The 22,394-nt window shown below is 43.0% G+C and overlaps 2 protein-coding genes across 6 annotated transcripts in view; one reads left to right on the forward strand and one right to left on the reverse strand.

Moving 5' to 3' along the window:
* The window catches only part of rps24 (ribosomal protein S24), a 70,062-nt gene extending 64,603 nt beyond the window's left edge, over positions 1 to 5,459 (reverse strand). The window contains exon 1 of the mRNA XM_070865661.1: positions 5,442 to 5,459. Within this exon, the coding sequence (XP_070721762.1) occupies positions 5,442 to 5,444 (3 nt within the window). The 5' untranslated portion in view covers positions 5,445 to 5,459. The remainder of the gene's footprint in view (positions 1 to 5,441) is intronic.
* Positions 1 to 22,394, forward strand: part of parga (poly (ADP-ribose) glycohydrolase a) — a 179,411-nt gene that overhangs the window by 21,729 nt on the left and 135,288 nt on the right. For 4 of the 5 annotated variants that reach the window (XM_070865649.1, XM_070865647.1, XM_070865650.1 and 1 more), the window contains exons 4-7: positions 7,517 to 7,679; positions 8,265 to 8,387; positions 11,969 to 12,052; positions 14,712 to 14,786. In XM_070865649.1, coding sequence (XP_070721750.1) covers positions 7,517 to 7,679; positions 8,265 to 8,387; positions 11,969 to 12,052; positions 14,712 to 14,786 — 445 coding nt within the window. The remainder of the gene's footprint in view (positions 1 to 7,516; positions 7,680 to 8,264; positions 8,388 to 11,968; positions 12,053 to 14,711; positions 14,787 to 22,394) is intronic. The other variant, XM_070865648.1, reaches the window with a different exon arrangement.

Here is a 22,394-nt window from a genome sequence, read left to right on the forward strand (position 1 = left end):
GAAATCAACAACTTCCTTTTTTTTTTGGCCTGCTCAAGTATGGAAGAGTTCTCAAAGTACTGTACATTGAGGAAGAAAAACAGTGGACGCTAAGCAGGAGAAAAAGGGAAAACAGAATAGCTGAAGAGAAGAGTTTTCAGATTTTTCAAGGTGAGGAAGAAGTGGGAAGGCAGCGCAAACTGGGAGAAAATTCCATAGGATAGGAATGCAGAGGTTTAATGATCTTTTCCATTAGTGAATTGGATGGAGCAACCAACAAGGATTAAAATGTTAGGAGAGCAGAGAATATGGGCCCAAGTTTCCACATGATTTGTGCCTGATTTTTAGGAGCAACTGGTGGAGAACGGACTATCTTAGAAATCGCAATTCTCCACATTTTTTTTTCTGCAGTTCTAGTGAGGTAGAACAGTTCTACTTTGGAACAGAATTTTTTCTTCAAAAGGGGGCGTGTCCGGCCACTGACGCCTGATTTCAAAGTTTCCACAGTGAAAACGTACTCCAAACTAAAGTAGAATGGAGCAAGTGAAGATTTTTGTAGAACTGAAAAAACCTGTTCGACACATTAAAAAATTAGGCGCAGGTTACAAATTAGGCGTCCAGAACGAGGGAGAGTGGGGGTGGGGGGTGAGGGAAGTCATTAAATTCTACAATCAATCCTTATTTATACTTCTACAAATATTATACAAATAAATCCAACCTGAATAAACATTTATAAGCCAAGAAAAGATTAAATAAACCATCTTCCTACCTGTGTAAATGTGCTTCAGCCATCTTTCGTTCCCGTGGAGGGTGGGGAAGGAAACCGCCGCTTGTTGCCGCGGAGGGGAGGGAGGGGAAGGAGACAGCGGTTTGTTGCCGCCGCGGAGGGGAAGGAGACAGCGGTTTGTTGCCGCCGTGGAGGGGAGGGAGGGGGAGGAAACCGCCGTTTGTTGCCGTGGAGGGGAGGGAGGGGGAGGAAACCGCCGTTTGTTGCCGTGGAGGGGAGGGAGGGGGAGGAAACCGCCGTTTGTTGCCGTGGAGGGTGGGGAGGGGAAGGAGTCAGTGAGAAGGGTAGCCTCAGTGCTGATGTGCTGATGGCAATGTGCTTTTATTAAAAAATTTTCAAAAATTAAACAGCTACAAAGAACTACAAAAATGGCCAAGTGCCAATGTTTCCTTCACACTGCGCGTGCGCGAACGCTCCAACGCGCACGCGCAGCATTGCCGGCAGGAAAAAAACTAATTTAAATAGTACCCGCCCCCTCCCACGTACAAAATCGGCGCGAGTGTAGGCTCCGCCCCCCTGGGCGCCGCGCCAAACAGACAAGGTGCTGCAAAGCGCTCGAGAATAGCACGTTTTTTTTCTGGCGCCGTTTTAGGCGCGAAAAACGGGCGCCCAGCTCGGAGGGGCGCCCGTTTTTTATCCTGTGGAAACTTGGGCCCTCAATGTGGCACATAAGGGTAATTAAGTTCATTAAGATATGATGGGAGAATATGGAGGAATTTGAGTGTGAGGATGAGAATTTTGAGCTTGGGACATGGGGATTCAGTAAGAAGATGGTGATTTTAATGGCATTGAATGACAAGGGAGGTGGTTAGGCTCGCTCTTTCTAGAGATGGTTATTACTTGGCATTTGTGTGGTGCGAATGTTACTTGCCACTTATCAGCCCAAGCCTGGATGTTGTACAAGTCTTGCTTCATACGAGCACGGACTGCTTCATTATCTGAGGAATTGCGAATGGAGCTGAACCCTGCAATTATCAGCAAACAGCCCCACTTCTGACTTTTTTTAAAATTCGTAGCCAATCGTTCCAATTCTTTGTCAAATCACAAACGCCAGAGGTCACCTTGCACACATCAAGGATCACTCTGCGCCAATGCTCTTAGCCAAAAGGCCTAGAGCCACTGCACCGTTCTAGCAGGGGACAGATGAAGCAGCTGAAGGTAGTTAGAACTAGGACAATCCCCTAGGAACTCTTGCAGCGATGTCCTGGGGCTGAGATAATTGACTTCCAACAACCACAAGTATCTTCCTTTGTGCCAGGCATGACTTGCCACTGGAGAGTTCCCCACCACCGCTTGATCCCCATTGACTTCAGTTTAACTAGGGCTCCTTGGTGCCACAGTTGGTCAGATGTTAAGGACAGTCACTCTCGCCTTGCCTTTGGAATTTAGCTCTTGTTTGGCCCAAGCTCTAATGAGGTCTGGAGCCGAGTGGTCCTGCCGGAGCCCAAACTGAGCATCAGTGAGTAGGTTATTGTTGAGTCATCATCATAGGCAGTCCCTCGAAATCGAGGAAGACTTGCTTCCACTCTCAGTGAGTTCTCAGGTGACTGTACAGTCCAATACGGAAATTGCAATCTCTGTCACAGGTGGGACAGACAATGGTTAAAGAAAAGTGTGGGTGGGAAGTCTGGTTTGCTGCACGCTCCTTCTGCTGTCTGCGCTTGTTTTCTGCATGCTCTTCCTCCACTTAGGGCGGTCTTGGGCCAGGAATTCCCAGGTGCCGGTGGGGATGTTGCACGTTATCAAGGAGGCTTTGAGGTTATCTTTGAAACGTGTCCTCTGCCCACTTGGGGCTCTTAAGTGCCACTTGATAGCACCTTTGATAACTTTTTCCATCACTTTGCTGCTGACTTCGAGTAGGCTGATGGGACAGTAATTGGCAGGGTTGGATTTGACCTGCTTTCTGTGGACAGGGCACACCTGTGCAATTTTCTACATTGTTTGGCAGATAATAGTGTTGTAGCTGTACTGGGACAGCTTAGCTACGAGTATGGTTAGCTCTGGAGCACAGGTCTTCTGCACTACAGCTGGGCTGTTGTTGGGGCCCATAGCTTTTGCTGTGTTCAGTGCACTCAGCTGTTTCTTGATGTCATGTGGGGTGAATCAAATTGGCTGAAGGCTGGCATCTGTGATGGTGTGGACCTCAGAAGAAGGATCATTCACTCGGTACTTTTGTCTGAAGATAGTTGCAAAAGCTGCAGCCTTGTCTTTTGCACTCGTGTGCTGGGCCCTGCCATCATTGAGGATGGGGAGGTTCACGGAGATTCCTTCTCCTGTTATTTACTTTTTGATATGCAGCCCTTGTATGTCCTACCTATCTATCATACCAAAGACTTCAGGCATTGTATGGAATTGAATGTAGAGTCATTGTGTTAGTGATAACTCTATCTCATCCTCTGGAGTGCACTTGCCCGCTTCTGACCTTGTCCTGATCTCTTGTCAATTCTGGACTCTCCAGAGCTGCTTAATTCTCTCTTGCTTCTGGCGACCTATCCCTATCTATGGCTTCTCGTCTCCTGCTCCCCTCTCTCTGGTTTGTCGTCATCTGATTCCTGTCTTTGTTCAGTTGTAACAGAGTATGATTGTTGGCCTTGGAGAAGAGTATATATGGTATGTATTGCCTGCAATTTGATTGGTTTCAGGTTGTTAACAGCCACCATGTAAAAAAGAAGCAGCTTAAACAATGTACATGAAGCTCAACTTTTAAATAATTCCATAAAGTCCAGTGCATGTGGCTTCAATTTTATGTTCTAAAAATTAATATAGATATTGTAATAAAATTAATATGAACAAGAGTTGTACTGGTGAACATACTCGTTTTGAAGGAAAGCATTTACAGTCTTTTGGATCCAAAAATAGATGCTTTTTGCGTCGGAAGATTGCAGTAATGTAATATCTTCAATTTGCTATAATAAACAGTAACTGGCTGAGCTGCTGCACCGCAAACTGATTATGTTCCCTTGCGAAAAGTTCATTCTGCTTCATGTACATTAATCAGCTGTTCTATATTCTTGTGCGCGTCATTGCAGCACTGCTTCCAGCGATCATCCTCCACAGCACCAGTTAGAATAGCATGTGTTCCCAATTCAGATTTTTTCCTGTTATCTTGGCTTTTTAAGAAAAATGCATGTAATGCCCAATTTCCATCTATAATGGTCCAAGTTTTATGCAAAAAGCATCTCTAGACAATATTAAATAAAATTACTAGATACGCTAGAAATATTATTGGCTCTAAATAGATCTCGTGTGTCCTGAGGTTTGCAAACAACTGCATTTTTGTGGGTTCTGGATGGTGCCAAGTTGATGTGCCATCAGTGGTTCCTGTCAACGTAAAGGAGGAAAACTTAGTGTCTCCAATAGCATCCAGGAACCTGCTTTTTCACCGTTCCCAAGAGTAAAATCCAGTCGTCCATCACATTCGCTCTCCAGAAGGCGCAGTTGGTACCCCAGTGACATGGTGAAATATGTTTTTTAAAAAAACAGTGGTACTCATAGGCTGTGGTTTCTGCCTGAGTGCCACTCTCCTCACACCCTACTGTCAACTTAAAAAGACCCTATGTTTTTACCCGATCACTTGTTTAAATTGTTAATTCCCTTCACAGGTGCAACTCTTGTGCATATGTTATACATATATACTTAGCTAACCAAAATGTTAATGGCAGTATTCAGCAGAATGGTTTTATGGCATTGTGCAAATTGGACTTTAACATGCAATGTAGTCCTTTTAATTCAAATTTGTTTAATTGAAATAATTGAATAATTCAATTTTCAGCACAAAAATGACTGAATTCTCAGTAGATTGTATTTGCTGAGTTAATTAGATTGTGCTTTATCCTTCGTATGATGGCAGAGATACATTTGGAGAGACACATATCTGTTAAAATTAATAACCCTTTCTTTTTGGCCTCAATAATTTTGCAAACCGTACAAAGGAGCTGTTACACAGTACTTAATAAATGATTGAAGCTTGTGACTGTAGGACATTTTGTGGTCTTATAATATTGTGTAATAATTTTAAATGTATCCGTAGTGAAGATTTTTTGCTTTATTTTAAACGTTTCTAGACTCTGGTTTCAATATTGTTTATACACAGTGCTGTGTAACGCTAAGTTCTACAGACCAGAAGGTCGTGGGTTTGATTTCCTGAATGTGCTGAGCTATCTGATCTTGCCAGTGGGGGCATTTAGGGATAGAGGTCAATTACAGTGTCCTGGTAGGGACTGGAAACATTAGCCTGGGTTTCCCCCTCTTGATCGCTATCCAGTGACCCATGCGGGAAAGTGTGCGTTTATGGACTTCGGGTGAGGATAGCACTGGGCCTGGCTGTGATGCTGTATGCAGTTGAATAGCCTGCTGTCACTCACTTTCTAGATTCAGATGAAAAATGGCCACTTGGGCAAGGTACTGGAGGTTTGAGAGTGCCCATGGAACTGTACCCCCGCAGGAGTCAATGCCTTCAAGTAAAGGGGAGGAAGCTGGCAAAAAGGCTGGAAGCTTGCCGTCTAATTTCTGGCTTTAATTTATTCTTGAATTCGAGTTCAAAAACTCGGATGACATTGACCGTGAACAAACACATGTTTTTAAAAGTCAAAATATAATCAGAAATATTAAACATTTAACTGGATGTCATAATCAAAACAAATAAAATACTTCTAAGTAAATATTAAATACTTACCATAGCCGTCACAAGTTATAATCCTAAAATGAGAGGACGTGTCATCAGTGCTGGCTCCCCATTAACTTTGCTCAGCTGTCCATGTGATTCAGACTCTGCGTCGATACTTCCCATTGGTATGAAGAGAAGCCGAGACACTCGTCACACCAAACGCTGCTGGTGTGTGTGACAATAGAACTGCAGCATGCCGACATTGACGTGGTCGGCTTTTATTGGGTTTAACCCTAATTTTAGAATTCATTCTTCAGGGGTTAATTATCCGTTTTAGCCCTAAATCAGACGGCTTTTGTGCGACGCATTCGGAAACAATTTTGCTTATAGCCCATGAATAAAGCTTTTACTGATTTCGTAGTACTGTAAATGCCTACTTTTTCTAGAAAGCCTTTGTGCTAGGCAGAGTATTTTGAAATGTCACTAAGGAGTAGCAGGACATATGTTTGCTCTTTTTAATGTTGTTAAAATAAGCTTGTCAATATATTTGAGTATCATAAGGTTACAGTGTTTCTGTACAGTCTACTTTCTGCCCCCCCTCCCCCCAGGGGTGTATTTGCATTGAACTGAGCGTGTTGTGTAATTGACAGACAGTAAAGTACTACATCTGCAGAAGTGCTGCAGTAATGTGTGTGCCCAGCAACGGGAGGGACAGGAATCAGGAGCAATCACCTGCTTCTGGGCTGTTCATCTGGTGCCGTCAAAAATGGAAAAGTCTGTAAGTGAATGTTTGTGAGTTTTTTCTTAAAAAACATCTCCAAGTCAGTTACTGTATTTGCATATTCTGTAATCACTTGATCTTTAAAAAAAAATATTGCACTATTTTGGCACCAATCTCTGAAGCAACTGTGTCTGCCCGTGGAAGTTGGGAATGTATGTCCGCAATTGCACAGCTTGCAACTTGGGTAAGCATGTGCTGAGATTATCATTTTCAGTCAAGGTTATGTGAACTTGAAAGAAAGCAGTGGGATCAAAAACTATTGTACATAATCTTACTTGCATGTTAATTTGAACTTGCTCATTGTGTTGCAGTGTTTTTTTGGGTAGCTATCTCAACTAGTTGCCGTTTGCCACCACTGCTCTCAGAAGGTCACTTCCTGCTGCTATTGTACTTATAAGGCAGCAGGGTATTCCCTGACTTCACCATTTGGAGATTGGTTTTTTTGTGCTCCAAGACACCTCTTTTGGTCTTTGCTATTGTAAGCAATATTTTCATAGTAGATAAGAGTGCCTTGAAAGCAAATTAGTGTGACGCTGACTGCAGCATTTGCAAACATTTGGGACAGTAGTGCCTTGAGTTAACCATGGCATGAATGGATCATATTCTCTAAGCCTTGATATATGCATTTTATTTATACAGCGTAGATTAATGGTTAAATAGTTTGCTCTTTTTCATGTATTTTCCTATTGATTTTGGGCACGTTTAACATTCCGGTTTAACGAGAGCCACAGAGAGCACTCTGCATGGTGGCATCACACAAAGTGGGTAAAAGTTGGTTTAAAAAGCACAACATCGTGTCAGATTTTCAAAACAACATTAAAATCATGAGGGCACTTGTATGTATGTATAATATATACATAAATGAGATGACCTTTCTCATTTTTAAACCCACCTCCAGCTGAAGCTCATTTGGAGGCATAGATCACTGGTTTATACCACAATTGTGAAGTATTAAATAGGATAATGAGGATTAGCACCGCAATAAATGCTTTCTCCCAAAGGGACTACTTTACTATCCTGTTGAACCAAATGCATAATAGCAGAGTCTGGCAGTATAGGATTTACTTTTTACATCGGAAATATTCAGTGAAATAACTGGGCCTTTTAAAAAAAATTTTGATTTGATCGGAAAGGCAAATTTGAACATTGAGTAGATTTTTACTCGTCTAGGAGGTTATGTTTTTGGCTCGGCGCAGTTAATCAGTTTGGGGAAAAAAATAAACTGAAGTGTTAAAGTTTTGGAATTTTTGCATTTTTCTTCATCTGAATGTAAGGAATCGTTGCACTGAGAGATATACTAATTAGCAGTTAGATCTTGGATGTGGTTATAGTATTGTTATGCTAACAAATGTTTGGCTTCTAGTAGAGGGAATTGTGGCGTGGAAGACAAAAGATCGAACCGAGGAAGATGCCCTGTGGATGTCAAATGGCTCGGAACTCCAATCTGTGAGATGCGAAGAATGCCAGAATGCAGTGGTGTTTTGCCAGCTTTAAGATTTTCTGACAATCACTCAGTGACCATCCGAGTAAGTTAGAATAAAATCTCTTTCCAAACGTTATACTAGTTGTTTGAAAATATGACTACCCTTAATATTCAGTGTTGAACTATTTATTAAGCATTGTTGCAGCAAAACGTAGCTGCTCAGTACTTTATCCAACTGTTTCATCGAGCTAGTACTTGTGGCTTCTCTATCGTACTAACTTATTACTGAGTTCTATGCTTTGGGACCAAATCCACAAAAAGACTGCCAATCTCCTTTCACATACAAGGAAAACACGGTCATCCAACTGAACCAGCCTGAAACCAGTTGTCATCAATTGTTGTTTTGCACACACCCACTGACAAACTTAAGTAAAGTGGTTCAAAAGACTTTATACCAAATGATTTCAGTACTTCAATACATTATAAACTGCAGCGCAAAATCAGCCATAGTTTTTTAAGTCAATTTTTGAACAGGCTAAATATGCTTCTTCTCCCTAAAATTTAAGGGATGTCAAACAGAGAGCTGTTTCCTTTCAAGAATACATCTATTTGGTGTGGAAAAACTGTTTTGCCGATTTCTCCTACAAAATATGCAATTAGTGCAGTTAGCTTTGTGTTTGTATTGCAGACAGACTTGTTGAAAAGCGGTGATGTCCCTCGACCCTATCCCACGTATTGTAAAGATGCCTGGGATGACAAGCACGTGAAAATGCCCTGCTCTGAGCAGAATCTTTTTCCTGTTGAAAATGAGGTAAAGAATAGCTGTACTTCAATTAAATAAGTGTCTATGGGTTTGCAAACATCCTCAACTGAAATAGAATTGGACTGCAGTTTACCAAGCACCAGAATCCGGGCCAGATTTCCATATCTTTTCATTTTTCTGCAGTTTGCATAAAACCAGTTCCCTGAATTAGCAAGTAATTAATTCAACAAGTTTGTATGCATAAAAGACATGATCAGCATGGCTGGCTAAATCATCTTGGTATGAACCTGCACTATTCATAGATTTAACACTCTGCTACTCTGCAGCAATGCAGTTGAAATGTTAACCATAATCCAGAACCTAATTGTCATCGGACTAGTCAGCTTTTCACTCATTCCGCTATGACTGTCCTTATCAGCTGTGGCTCAGTGGGTAGCATTCTTGTCTCTGAGTCAGAAGGTTGTTGGTTCAAGTTCCACTCCAGAGACTTGAGCACAAAAATCCAAGCTGACACTCCAGTGCAGTACTGAGGGAATGCTGCACTGCCAGAGGTGCCGTCTTTCAGATGAGCTGTTAAACCGAGGCCCATGGCACCATTTTGAAGAAGAGCAGGGGAGTTATCCCCGGTGTCCTGGCCAATATTTATTCCCCAATCAACATTATTTAAAAAAAAATTATCTGGTCATTACTGTTTGTGGGAGCTTGCTGTGCACAATTGGCTTTGGAGTTTCCTATATTACAACAGTGATACACTCCAAACGTACTTAATTGGCTGTAAAGTGCTTTGGGAGGTCCTGAGGTTGTGAAAGGCGCTATATAAATGTAAGTCTTTCTTTCTGAATGTCATTCTGTGATTAGGCAGCAAGATAAGTCTTTCAATTGTAACAAGTGGGAAGGTGTCATCTAATCATTCCACTCCCAAGTTAGAACTTGTTTTGACACAGTGCTGGGCTTGCTGGTTTAGCTGGGAACTGGTGAAAGTTGCTGAATAATAGCCAGATGGATTATAACGCTGAGTAGTCTTGGGGCTCAATTATTTGTACTGAGTAGGGAGTCGAACACTTGTAGGTTTGTAATATCTCTTTCTACTACAAGTTTCAAATATTTTCCAATGTAGTTTTGGATTATTGCAACACTATCAAAGCCGTAGTCTTAAATCCATCAACAAATTGTGTAAGTTCATACTGACTTATGTCGGCTCAATGAATGAAACGCATCCTCTATAAGACAACTAGCTTTATTTGTCTTTGAAGAGACTGGATTAGCTGAATAAGGAGAAAAGAATGATGGATTTGCCACAGGGTAACAGTCTCTAGATTATTTAAAAAATTCATTAGGTACCTTCGATTTCTAAATTTTGCTAAAAAATTTTAATATGGGAAGAAAATTCAGATTTCGTAGAAAGGCTGCTGTAATTGAAATTGTATTTTATTTCAGGAAAAAAAATGGTTGTTTTCAATTGGGATGTTTTGGAATTGAAGTTCTTAACTTTAATCACCAGATGTCACTCTAAGATCAATATGAATACAGAGTTTTATCTTCTAGATCAGTCGTGCTCCAGCTTTTCAGTCTTTTGGCCGTCTAGGTGAATGCCATGGAGTCTTGTGGGACATAAAGTTTAACTCGCTGACTCATTCATTTGCATATGTCTCAATTTGTTCCATACTTTTTTTTTGAATACCTAGCCCACAAATTGTGTGGAAAACATTGCCATGCATGGCTCGAAAAGGATGCAAGTAGTTTTGTGTAACATCTTTAACCAATATGTTTGAGTTGCTGCTGCTTAATGACAATATTGTGTATTCCTAATGCTAATGTGAAAAAGTGAAGCTTTTTGTCTATCATAAATTATTTATTGAGGTTCTTTCTTGCTGGTCATTTGCTGATTACTGTAAGGCCCCAGCTGTAGTATTGTGTTCAGTTCTGGGGACTGCGCTTTAGGAAGGATGTAAAGGCTTTAGCGAGGGTGCAGTGGAGATTTACTGGAACAGTACCAGGGATGCGAAACTTCAATACAAGGAGAGACTAGCGAAGCTGTTGGTGTTCTCGTTACAGCAGAGAAAGTTGAGGGGAGATTTAATGGCAATGTTCAAAATCATGAAGGGTTTTGATCGAGTAAATGAATACCTAGAAACTGTTTCTCGTGGGAGAATACCTAGAAACTGTTTCTCGTGGGAGAAGAGTCGGTAACCAGAGGACACAGATTTAAGATAATTGGCAAAAGAACCAGAGTCGAGATTAGGAGAATTTTTTTTAACAAATTGAGTTATGATCTGGAAGCAGATTCAATAATAACTTTTAAAAGAGAATTGGATGAATAATTGAATGGGCTATGGGGAATAGGACTAAGTGGCTTGCTCTTTCAAAGAGCCGCACAGGCATGATGGGCCGAATGGTCTCCTGTGCTGTATCATTCTATGATTAATGACCTAATCCAGTTATGAGCGATGCAGTTTTTAATGCCCTTCTGGAATATCTTCAAAGGAACTTGGAGATATATCTTGGGTATTACACAGAGACAGACAGCAGTGAGCCTGAATTCAGCAGAGATGTGGCAATTCAGAGGACTCCATAGTAACAAACAGCTATCTGAAAAATCAGCGACTGCATTTTAAGGGTCAGTTTAATGTTGAGTGTTAAAGCTGAAGTGTGTTTTTGACATTTTCAGTGGCAATATTGAAGTTTGTATTTACTGTAAATAACTGTTTGTGCTGAGTACTTGACAGTTACCTGTTTTAATGTTCAATAAATTTGTCGAGTGGTTTACATTCTGATTGAGTGGGAGAGGGGAGGAATGGCGAACAGGGAGAGGAAGAGGGGCAGAGAGAAGTGAGAGGATGGGGAAGCGGTAAAAGGAGGGGAGATGATGGTGGCAAGATGGTGGGAGTTTGCCTTAGTGGGGGTGACAGCTACTTGTGGCCTCACTTGCTCAGTGTGGGAGGGGGTAGGAGTGCTGGCGCCCGGCGGATGATTTTTGCTGGCGAGGATGGCATTGGACACATTATTGCCTTGGCAGGGTTTCAAGCACCACTGTGCATTGCGATAACTCTTTCTGTTTCACTCATGGGAATCCTTTAGACTGATTTCAGCATTTTGGCTTCGGCTCCTCCAGGCATTGTTTGGTGGCTGTACATGGAGTTGAGTTAATGGGAGATTCTTGTGCAGATATAAATATTTTGGGACAAGATCATTTTTCTTCTGAGTTGCCACCTGATTGCCCGAGAATGGGCAGCAAGGAACACATTCCGGGATCTCGAAAATATGGTCGACAATCCGAGCATGCACTATGGTGTTTTATGTGTTATTCTGGCTTTCATGATCTGGTGGGCTCGACACTGCAATTTTTTTGAATATAGCGAATGTTTCTATACGATTGAGGGTTCAGTGAAGGGTTGTCACTTAATGGTGCCCCAGTATTTTAAATGTGTAACGCAATGTTACGTTTACAGCCTATTTGAAAGTAATATATAATAGATTATCTTATTAAAGAGAGTTTGTATTTCCAAGGAAGTGTAGATTTTTAAAGGATGTACTTTTGAATTATTTTTGTCATTTGGTTGTCATGTGTAAGTTGTACCACACTGCTTGTGAACATACTTCAACAAATATACTTTATTGTTTCTTTTCAGGACGGAAGCAAGAGCGTGAACAGTCGATGGGAATTGATTCGAAAAGCACTGTTAAGAAAGTTTGCTAACTCATTGGATGTAAAGGTGCAGTGTGAAATAAAATTAAAACTCTGGGTTGTGAGGTGGGAGGTTCACTAAGAATCAATTTGAAATGCATTTCTAGCAATTAGTTCTTTTGAACATTTTTGCATGTTGAATGAAATAATTCTCTTCCACTATCGGTCAGGCAAGTTTTTTGCTACCAGTAAGATCCCCATAGAAGCCGACATTTTGTGCAAAGTTGTGCCAATTAGGTAGCAGATGGATTTAATGGCATGATTGTAGACATTCGTGTGGTGTTGCACTATGTTTAAATCACTTGTGCTAAATTTCGGATCTCCATGTAGCGGTTTAGTAGTCGATAGGTTAACTGTATGGCCATCATCATCTTATCCTAGCTGTATTTGTAGCAGTGATTAAGTAATAAAAAAAGCATTCTAGGATTTTACTGAGGAAATAATTAAACTTGCAAATGAATGCAGTCAATGTATTATAACTGTCATGTAATAATTGCTGTCTTCAAAGGGCAGGGATATGGGACTAAGTGGACAGTTCTTTCAGATAGCTGGCTGAGGTGCGATGGCCAAATTACCTCCCCCTGCTCTATAATTCCATGAAATTGTTGCACAAATCACTAACGAGCTACAATGAATTGTCAGAGGTCTTCCCAGTGTTAAAGATTTTAAATGATGTCCCCCTTTTGCTTCACACACTTTTAAAGATGCACTATGTTACGAGAAAATTAATATTCTGCACTTTTTACACACAACTTCAAACTGTCGTATCTGTGATGTGAGGCACTAAGTGAAGTCAAAGCACTTAGTTGTTGGAAAAGTTGAGAAAAGCTGTTTAATCTTAGGTTTTATATATGGGGATATGTAGTGAACTATCCAAGAGATCATGCTAAATGTGGACAAATCATTGATTAGTTTTGGGGACCCTACTTTAGGAAGGTATGCAAGCCATAGAGAGGGCACAGAAGAGATTTACTAAGATGAATCCTTACTATTCGCCTCGATGGATACAATCACAATAATGCTCAAGAAGTTCACCACCATCCAGGACACAGCAGTTTGCTTGATTGGAGTGCCAGACTCAATGTTCAACCTCTCCATCCATCCTATCCATCGCAGCATACTGTGGCTGCAGTATATATGATCTGCATGCTGCAATTCAGCAACTCGCCCAGCTTACTTCAGCAGCACCGTCCTCCATTGTGACCTTGACCACCAAGAAGGAGAACAGCAATGTTGTGGGGATACCATCTGCTCCAAATTTCCCTCCAAGTCACACACCACCTTAACTTGAGCACATGTCTCCATTTCTTCATCACCGCTGGGTCAATATCTTGCAATTCCCTCTCTAACACAATCACCATAAGGACTGTAGGGGTTCAAGGAGAAAGCCCACTACCACCTTCTCAGGGCAGGTAGCGATGGGCAATAAATGCAGCCTTGCCAGTATCACCCATATCCCAAGAACAAATAATAAATAAAATAATGCAACGGATGAGAGGCTTTAGTTAAGAGTTGAGACTGGAGAAGCTGAGGCTCTTTTCATTACTGTAGAGAAGTTTAAGTGATGATCGACCGAGGTCTTCACATTTGGATGGGGTTTTGTTAAGGCATATAGGGAAAATCTGTGCCCAGTGTTGGTGACTACAGGCCTTAAACTTATGGTCATCACCAAAACAACGATGGGAGAGGGGAGGTCAATTGATCTTTTTACTTATAGGCATGTTAGGACATGGAATGTCTGACCAGAAACTGGTAACAGTTTTCAGAAAGGTAGTGGATAAATATTCAAAGAAACTTAAAGGGTAGAGGAAAAGTGCAGGGAATGGAACAAGAGGATTGGCATGTTCACAGAGCTGCCGCAGATGCGACGGGCTGCATGACCATATGGTTCTAAATGGCAATCTTTTCAAGTCAGCGAAGGGGGTAATTGTTGGTGGTCTGTTTCAGTATGTAGGGCATCTCAACTAAATTTAATGCTGTCCTCATCCCACATTCGGGTAAACATATTGCAGCAAGATGACGATCGTGATTTTCTTTGCTTTCCCATCCCCCGAGCCAGTGATGCTGAGGCTAACTGTAGTGCCGCTACTGTCTCTCGGACTGAAACAGGCCAAGGAATAAAGATGGGATCTTTCCTGATATTCTGTAGCAAACCTTGAGAAAGTAACTGGGATTAAAAAATACTAAAACAGAGTAATCTTTGAGTGTCGCTGTGGTTAAATAAAAAGGGGAAAGAATTATTTTTATGGTCTGCAACAGTGCCTGAAAGGCAGATCATGGAAGTGCATTTTCAATTTGTTCAACTTTTAGTTATTTTTAACTATCATTTTTAAAACAATCTTTGGATTTGCTCCATTTTCTCTCTTTTTGGTTTGTTTTTTGTTGGCTCTAGTTCTCTTTCTGTAATATGCTGGTGGTTTCAGACTGTTTTGTTTTAAGATTCAACCATTTTCAGCTTTATCTACTTTCTACTTGGCTTTGCTGGTTTTTCAACCCTGAACTGTTCATCCTTGCCTTGTTGTGTTCCTCCCATGGCTCTGCACTATTCCTAGCTGGTTACCCGAACTTGTAGTTAAGGCATACTTGTGGCATAACCATAACAATTGTCATTGCTGAGTTGGAGAATAGATTATTTAAATGAAACCAGTTAAATAACAATTTCTTGGAAATTATTCTTTATTTTTAAGGATGCAATACTGAAGTATAATGCAACATATGCCAAGAAATGGGACTTCACCATCCTGAATTACCTTTGCACTGAGGTAAGAAAATTACTGATGGTCTTGTCAGAATGTGAATCTGTACTGAGCAATTCTGAAATCCATCTTGCACATTTTTTTAAGTGGCAATAATAGACCAACATAACTTGTATATATTTACGGGAATGATAGAAATTCTGCATTCACTTTGTTTTAAAATAATTCCAATAATATTCTTTTCTATACGGTGGTGACATTGGCTAAACCTAACTGTGGGATACTTTACTTTTAATGAATGTTGGTCATTTTAGTGGTTATTAGGATGTACCTGCGTTCACTGTCAGAATCATTCAGATCCTGCACAATATGTTTTTATTTTCTTCTTAAAAAGTAACTCTATATTCAGTACTTTTCCACAGAAGATCTCCAAAAATTCAGTCATTTAAAAATGTTTACTTCAAGAGCTCTTCAGTTAACACAGGAGGGGTGGGGGTGGAAACTGGGATGAGATCATTTGCTCTAGCTACATCTCTGCACGTATTTTGAGAGATCAATTGCAGGCTCTGTGGGCCCAAATTTGGCCAGGAGCTGCTCCGTTTTTTTTTGGAGCAACTTGATTTTTTTGGAGTATCTTAAAAATCTCCATTCTGTACATTTAGTTTGCGCCAGTGTAAGTGAGTTAGTTAGTATTTTTTTTCGTTAAGTTTTTTTTCAAAAGGCGTTACTAGCCACCTATGCCTGTTATAGCCATTTAAGTCAGTTTGGACGGCTAATAGTTACTCCAAACTAACTTAGGCCAGCGTATGAGGCCACTTGTGGCCACACAGAAAACCCTTGCGAAGAGTTAAGGAATCAGAGCAAGTAGCCAGAGATATGGGGGGAAGGGAAGCGGAGAGGACCTTGCAAAGCGCTAAACACCTACACAACAACTAATACAGATCTTGTACTGTAACTTTTGCATAATTTACACATTCCACTATATAAAGCTTCATAAAATATGCGCTTTTTAATATCATTTATATCAAAAGACAAAGGGTTTCATAAAACCATTTATAAATCAAATATTTTGCTAGCAGGGCTATATTAATGCAAGTTGTTATCTTGTGTCATCACACCGTCATGAGATAGTGATCGTGGGTAGTGCAATGATAGGAGTAATACAACTGGTCTTGTTGTCATTGGATTAGGGAGCGGAAAATCAACCGGGGTTCCAGCTCCTAGTCGCTATCCATTGAGCCTACTGGAACTGTTCTATGTGTAGAGGTCAGGTGAAAAGTGGAACAGGCTGTGATGTCCCTCGTGGTCACATAGCCTGCCTTTCTCAGATTGTCAAGGCTTGGGCTTACACATGAATGAACGATGGTCATTTACGCAAGGTACCTGAGGGTGACCATGCAGTTACTCCCCAATAAGGCACCTGGGTGCTGAGGGAATGTTCACTAAGAATTGGTGGGATTTTTAAAAACTTGACTTAAGTCATGATTACTACCAAAACAAAAGCCACGACCAGATATTTGCTGGTACTGAGAGACCAAACCTAAAGAAAGTTTTCTCTGGTCATTCTCACCTCTTACCAGCCAGTTGCAGTGTACCATTGACAGAGACTTTTTCTAAATCATTTAAAGAAACTCTCTTCCTTTCCCTCCCCTCGATCAAAACTCTCCCCGCACCAACCTGTTTCTTGTAGCCCAGCAACCGGCCTGTGCGGCAGGCCACTAGGCCTGGGATAGGGGTGGGACGCGTTGGGTCCCAAGCTGCAGGCACGCATCATCACAATCATGGGAGGAGCTTCTGTGCATGCGCGAACGCTCTACTGCGCATGCGGACAGCTGCCGGCACTCTTTTAGGCGCAGGCCCTAGCTCCGCCACCAAATGGACATGCCACGCCGTGCCAAGCCCCGGGAGAGTCGGTAGAGGGGCCAGAATACGGGGATATCTTTTCAGCGCCGATTTGAGCGTAGGAAGTCGGCGCACCTCATGTAAGTGTGCCAGAAAAACCAGAGGGACAAATTTGGGCCCTGTGTGTGTGGTGGCCTCTACCACCAGTCTCTAATTAGAAAAACGAAGGGTCGGGTATTCCTTTAAACACGGGAGATTTTCCAAACCTCTTGGCCTCTTCTCCCCTCAAATCTTGTCCTAGGAATGCATGTTGAGTGCAGCTAGAAGCAACTGTGAAGCACAGATATTTCACACATTTGATCCTTCGATCTGAATGTATAAAGGCCCAGTATGGCAAGGACAACGATAGCTAATACCTGAGAGCATGGTATTGTACCGTCTACTCAATTCAGATTATAAGATTCACTTTTCTTAAAATGCCAATGCTCTTTTCTGTATTATGTTAGAATCATAGGGCCCAACCTGGACGCCCGTTTTCGCGCCACAAAGTGCCTAAAACAAACTTCCAGATTCTCCAGCTCCCTGCTGGTCCTCTTGAGCCGGGCGCAGCGCAGCACGAACTGTAGGGGGCGGAACTAGGTCCCTGCGCTGAAAACAGTGCCAGGACCTCGGCACATGCGCGCTACAGTGGGCGCGCATGTGCAGTAGCTCCAGGCGCCCAAAACTGTGTGGGAGGGGCCAGAAGCACGCAGCCCCTAGCCCTGACCCAATGGCCTCACTGGAGCTGCGTGCATAAGGCTGCCTCCCACGCCCAACTCCTGCTTCCTCCCGACCCGACTCCCGCTCCCCCACCCCCCCCCCCCCCCCCCCCCGGACTGGACCCGACCCGCGTCCCCCATCCGACCTGACCTCCCTCTCCCTCTCCCTCCCACCGACCCGACCCGCGCTCCCGACCCCCCCCCCCCCCCCCCGACCTGACCTCCCGCCCCCGACACGAACCGACCCGTGCTCCCTCCCTCCCCCCTACCCGAACCAACCCGACCTCCATCCCCCCCCCCCCCCCTCCACCCGACCTGTGCTCCCGACCGCTGGGGACGGGCCCTGCCCGAAGTCTTGGGCCCGGCCCGTTCAGCCTCCCCCCCCCCCCCTTCTCCCTTTCCCCTCCCCCCCCTTCTCCCTCTCCCCCCCTCTTCTCCTCTTCCTCCCCCCCTCCTCCTCTTCCTCCCCCCCCTTCTCCTCTTCCTCCCCCCCCTTCTCCTCTTCCTCCCCCCCTTCTCCTCTTCCTCCCCCCCTTCTCCTCTTCCTCCCCCCCTTCTCCTCTTCCTCCCCCCCTTCTCCTCTTCCTCCCCCCCTTCTCCTCTTCCCCCTCCCTTCTCCTCTTCCCCCTCCCTTCTCCTCTTCCCCCCCTCCCCCCCTTCTCCTCTTCCCCCCCCCTTCTCCTCTTCCCCCCCCCTTCTCCTCTTCCCCCTCCCTTCTCCTCTTCCCCCTCCCTTCTCTTCCCCCCCTTCTCTTCCCCCCCTTCTCTTCCCCCCCTTCTCTTCCCCCCTTCTCTTCCCCCCCTTCTCTTCCCCCCCTTCTCTTTCCCCCCTTCTTTTTCCCCCTTCTCTTTCCCCCCTTCTCTTTCCCCCCCTTCTCTTTCCCCCCCTTCTCTTTCCCCCCCTTCTCTTTTCCCCCCCTTCTCTTTCCCCCCCTTCTCTTTCCCCCCCTTCTCTTTCCCCCCCTTCTCTTTCCCCCCCTTCTCTTTCCCCCCTTCTCTTTCCCCCCCTTCTCTTTCCCCCCCTTCTCTTTCCCCCCCTTCTCTTTCCCCCCCTTCTCTTTCCCCCCCTTCTCTTTCCCCCCCTTCTCTTTCCCCCCCTTCTCTTTCCCCCCCTTCTCTTTCCCCCCCTTCTCTTTCCCCCCCTTCTCTTTCCCCCCCTTCTCTTTCCCCCCCTTCTCTTTCCCCCCCTTCTCTTTTCCCCCCTTCTCTTTTCCCCCCTTCTCTTTTCCCCCCTTCTCTTTTCCCCCCTTCTCTTTTCCCCCCTTCTCTTTTCCCCCCTTCTCTTTTCCCCCCTTCTCTTTTCCCCCCTTCTCTTTTCCCCCCTTCTCTTTCCCCCCCCTTCTCTTTTCCCCCCTTCTCTTTTCCCCCCTTCTCTTTCCCCCCCTTCTCTTTTCCCCCCCTTCTCTTTTCCCCCCCTTCTCTTTTCTCCCCCCTTCTCTTTCCCCCCCTTCTCTTTCCCCCCCTTCTCTTTCCCCCCCTTCTCTTTTCCCCCCCTTCTCTTTTCCCCCCCTTCTCTCCCCAAAGTGAAACTGTTCTAACTGACTAGAACTGGAGCAAACTAAATGCCGAGAATTTAAATTTCTAAGGTACTCCGTTCTACACCAGTTGCTCCAAAAAATCAGGAGCAACTGAGGCCGAAACTTGGGCCCATAGAATCGTTACAGCACTATAGGAGGCCATTTGGCCCGTTGAGCCCATGCCGGCTCTCTGCAAGAGTACTTCAGCTAGTCCCAATCCCCCGCCATTTCTCCATAGCCCTGCAATTTTTTTCTTTCAGGTACTTAGTTAATTCCGTTTTGAAAACCACGATTGAATCTGTCTCCACCACCTTTTCAGGCAGTGTTTTCCAGATCCTAACCACTCGCTGAGTAAAAAATATTTATCCTCATGTCTCCTTTGGACCTTCTGCCAATCACCTTAAATCTGTGCCCTCTGGTTCTCAACCCTTCCGTCAATGGGAGCAGTTTTTCTCTATCTACTCTATGAACTCCCTCAGCCCTGGAACCATTCTTGTAAATCTTTTCTGCACTCTCTAAAGCCTTCGCATCCTTCCGAAAGTGCGATGCCTAGAATTGGACACACTACTCCAGCTGGTGCCGAACCAGTGTTTTTTAAGGTTCATCATAACTTCCTTGCATTTGTACTCTATGTCTCTCTTTATAAAGCCCAGGAACTCGAATGCTTTTTTTTAAAACCGCTTTCTCAACCTGTTCTGCCACTTTCGACGATTTGTTCCACTTTACCCCCAGGTGTCTTTGTTCATGCACCCACTTTAAAACTATTAATTGATGTTCTTGCGTAATTCAAATATTTTAGAGCGCAAGAGCTTTGAATTATCAGGGGTAGACGGCGCACTGCTTTGGTCTGTAGTTGTGCATGCCATTTGTGAAAGGTGTAAATTAAGTTTTGCTGTGTTTTTTGTTTGCCCATGTCATCTTGTAATGTTTTAAACCAAATGCTGTCAAGATTGAGAATCACAAGGGTATGGTTGGAATTTTAGATAGTTATCCAATATAGCTTGGATGGGGTTATATTATGGGTATTGTGTAGTTGAAAGGGCAGGATTGCTTGAAGCTCTATGCAAAAATATTCTCTCCTTTGACCACCCCCCTCGCCCTGTCTATAACACTATTTGCTAGTAGAGAGCTTCATGTGGTTCTAGGCCTTTATTATGTATGTCATTCTTGAGTAGTGCAAATAGACTCTTTTTACTTTCTAATTTCTCTCATTGGTCAACCCCCTTCTTGCTTTCTCCTGCATTGTGGCTGTGAACCACAGTAGTATATGGTATGAGATGTGGTATGTAGCTTTCCTCAAGGTAACTAAAGATGGACTTAGCAGTGTATCCAAGGATGTAACTTGCCGATTTCAGTGGCTTCCGTGTTTCAGAAGATAAAATATTGCTCGCATGTTGGCATACTATTTGAGAATTCAGTACTGAATCCAATTACCATTCTCTTTTCATTATACGTCCGGACTAATCCAAGGATAGCTCATTTCCACATCACTTAACATGTATCAAGCTTCTACTGTACTTGTATAGAAATTCAATGTAGGAAAGGTCAGACAACAGAAGGTACACAAACCCCAGAGAGAGGGATCTCTATTGACTGTCATTAAAGTTGTCAAAATCCTCATAAAATGCAGATGGTCCATTAACATTTTATAATTTTCCCAGTGCAAATTTAACATGCTGATTTAATTTCCTATGTGTATATATTTAAAAAAAACATCTTAAAACCATTAGGTAAGTATTTGCATTATTGATGGAAGATTCTGGAATCTATGCAAGCGTCAGAGACATTCGCCTGCACGTTTGTATATGTGTGGCTGCATCTATTATCAGGAAAATGAGTCTGAAGATTTAAATGAGCGGTTAGTTGCTTTGTTCAAAGTAATCCGAATGTACATCATGTCGTTATTCAGTATACCTGCCAGTTCTTCGGCTATCTCATGGTTGGACTGAAGGATAAGGTTGTTCATTGGTACCCTTTGCATATTGGGTTAAAATGATTGCCTGTAAAAAGAAGAAGCTGCAAATGTTGGAAATCAGAAATAGAAAAATTAGAAAATGCAGCATGTTAGTCAGATTCTGTTTCAGGTGTACACCCTTCAGAACTGAAAGCTGAATAATAAGCAATCAGTGAATCATAATATCGCATGACATAGAATGTACAGCACAGAAACGGGCCATTTGGCGCAACTGGTCTACACTGACGTTTATGCTACACATGCTTCCTGCCACCTCTCTTCATCCAACTCCATCAGCATATCCCTCTATTCCATTCTGCCTCATGTGCTTATCTAGCTTTCTCTTAATTGTATCTATGAGCAAGAGTTTCTTTTAATTAAATGTTCTCTTTAATCTGCTGCCCGTGTCCTAACTCTCACCAAGTCCCATTCACCCATCCCCCCCTGAGCTTGCTGACCTACATTGGCTCTCAGTTAAGCAATGCCTCAATTTCAAAATTTTCATCCTTATTTTCAAATCCCTCCATGGCCTTGCCCCTCCCTATCTCTCATCTCCTCCAGTCCTACAACCCTCGATATCTGCGCTTTTCCAATTATGGCCTCTTGAGCATCCCTGATTTTAAACACTCCACCATTGTTGGCCGTGCCTTCACTTGCCAAGCTCTGGAAATCCCTCCCTAAATCTTTCCGCCTCTCTACCTCTCTTTCCTCTTTCTAAGGCGCTCCTTAAAATCTACCTCTTTGACCAAGCTTTTGGTCATCTGCCCTAATACCTCCTCACATGGCTCTGTCTAATTTTGTTTTATTACACTCCAGTGAAGCGCCGTGGGACGTTTTACTACATTAAAGGTGCTATCTAAATACAAGTTATTGTTAATCAGTAGGCCATGAACTGATTTCCGCTATACTGTGATCTGTTCTCCGCAAAAAAATATAGATATATCCTCAGCCTAATTCAGCACCTGAGGAATTTAATATTCCTCTGTGTTAGTACTGTGTAGTTTAGAGACCATATACTTGCTGTTTGCAGATTGTAAAACACTATGTAGAACTGAAAGCATAATGCATATCGTGGTAATCCATTGCTGGAAAGGATTGGTTTGGGTATACTGCCAGTCACCTTCATGATCATTTTCATTGTCACCACATCATGCCATCTCCACTGTACTCTATCTGCTGGGGAACAGTCGGAAATCTAAAAACTTAATGTATTAAAATAAAGAAGACTGCATGGTATCCCTACCAGGTATGGTGTGCCTGTTAGTAAGGTTAAGGTATTAAATAGTGTCTCTGAATTGATTTTCAGAAACCACTGTAGTATTACTTGTGATGATGACATCAGACCCACTCAATTGAATTGCTGCCACTTGCCTATCAACCTTTTAATGTCAAACTATAAATCCTGTAAAAGATCAGAAGAGGGAAGGCAAATGGAAATGTTAGCCGTTTTCATGCTTGTGTTGAATTTTCTTTGAAGAGTGGGGGTTCTTAAAATTACAGAGCACATTGTTTTAATTCTGCTTGCCAACAATGATTTTGTCTGCACACTCCACTACCTTGAAATAAAAATGATGATGACTCTTTAAGAATTTGCCAGATGCTAT

This window comes from Pristiophorus japonicus, chromosome 22 (genome assembly GCF_044704955.1).
Source record: "Pristiophorus japonicus isolate sPriJap1 chromosome 22, sPriJap1.hap1, whole genome shotgun sequence".
NCBI lineage: Eukaryota > Metazoa > Chordata > Chondrichthyes > Pristiophoridae > Pristiophorus > Pristiophorus japonicus.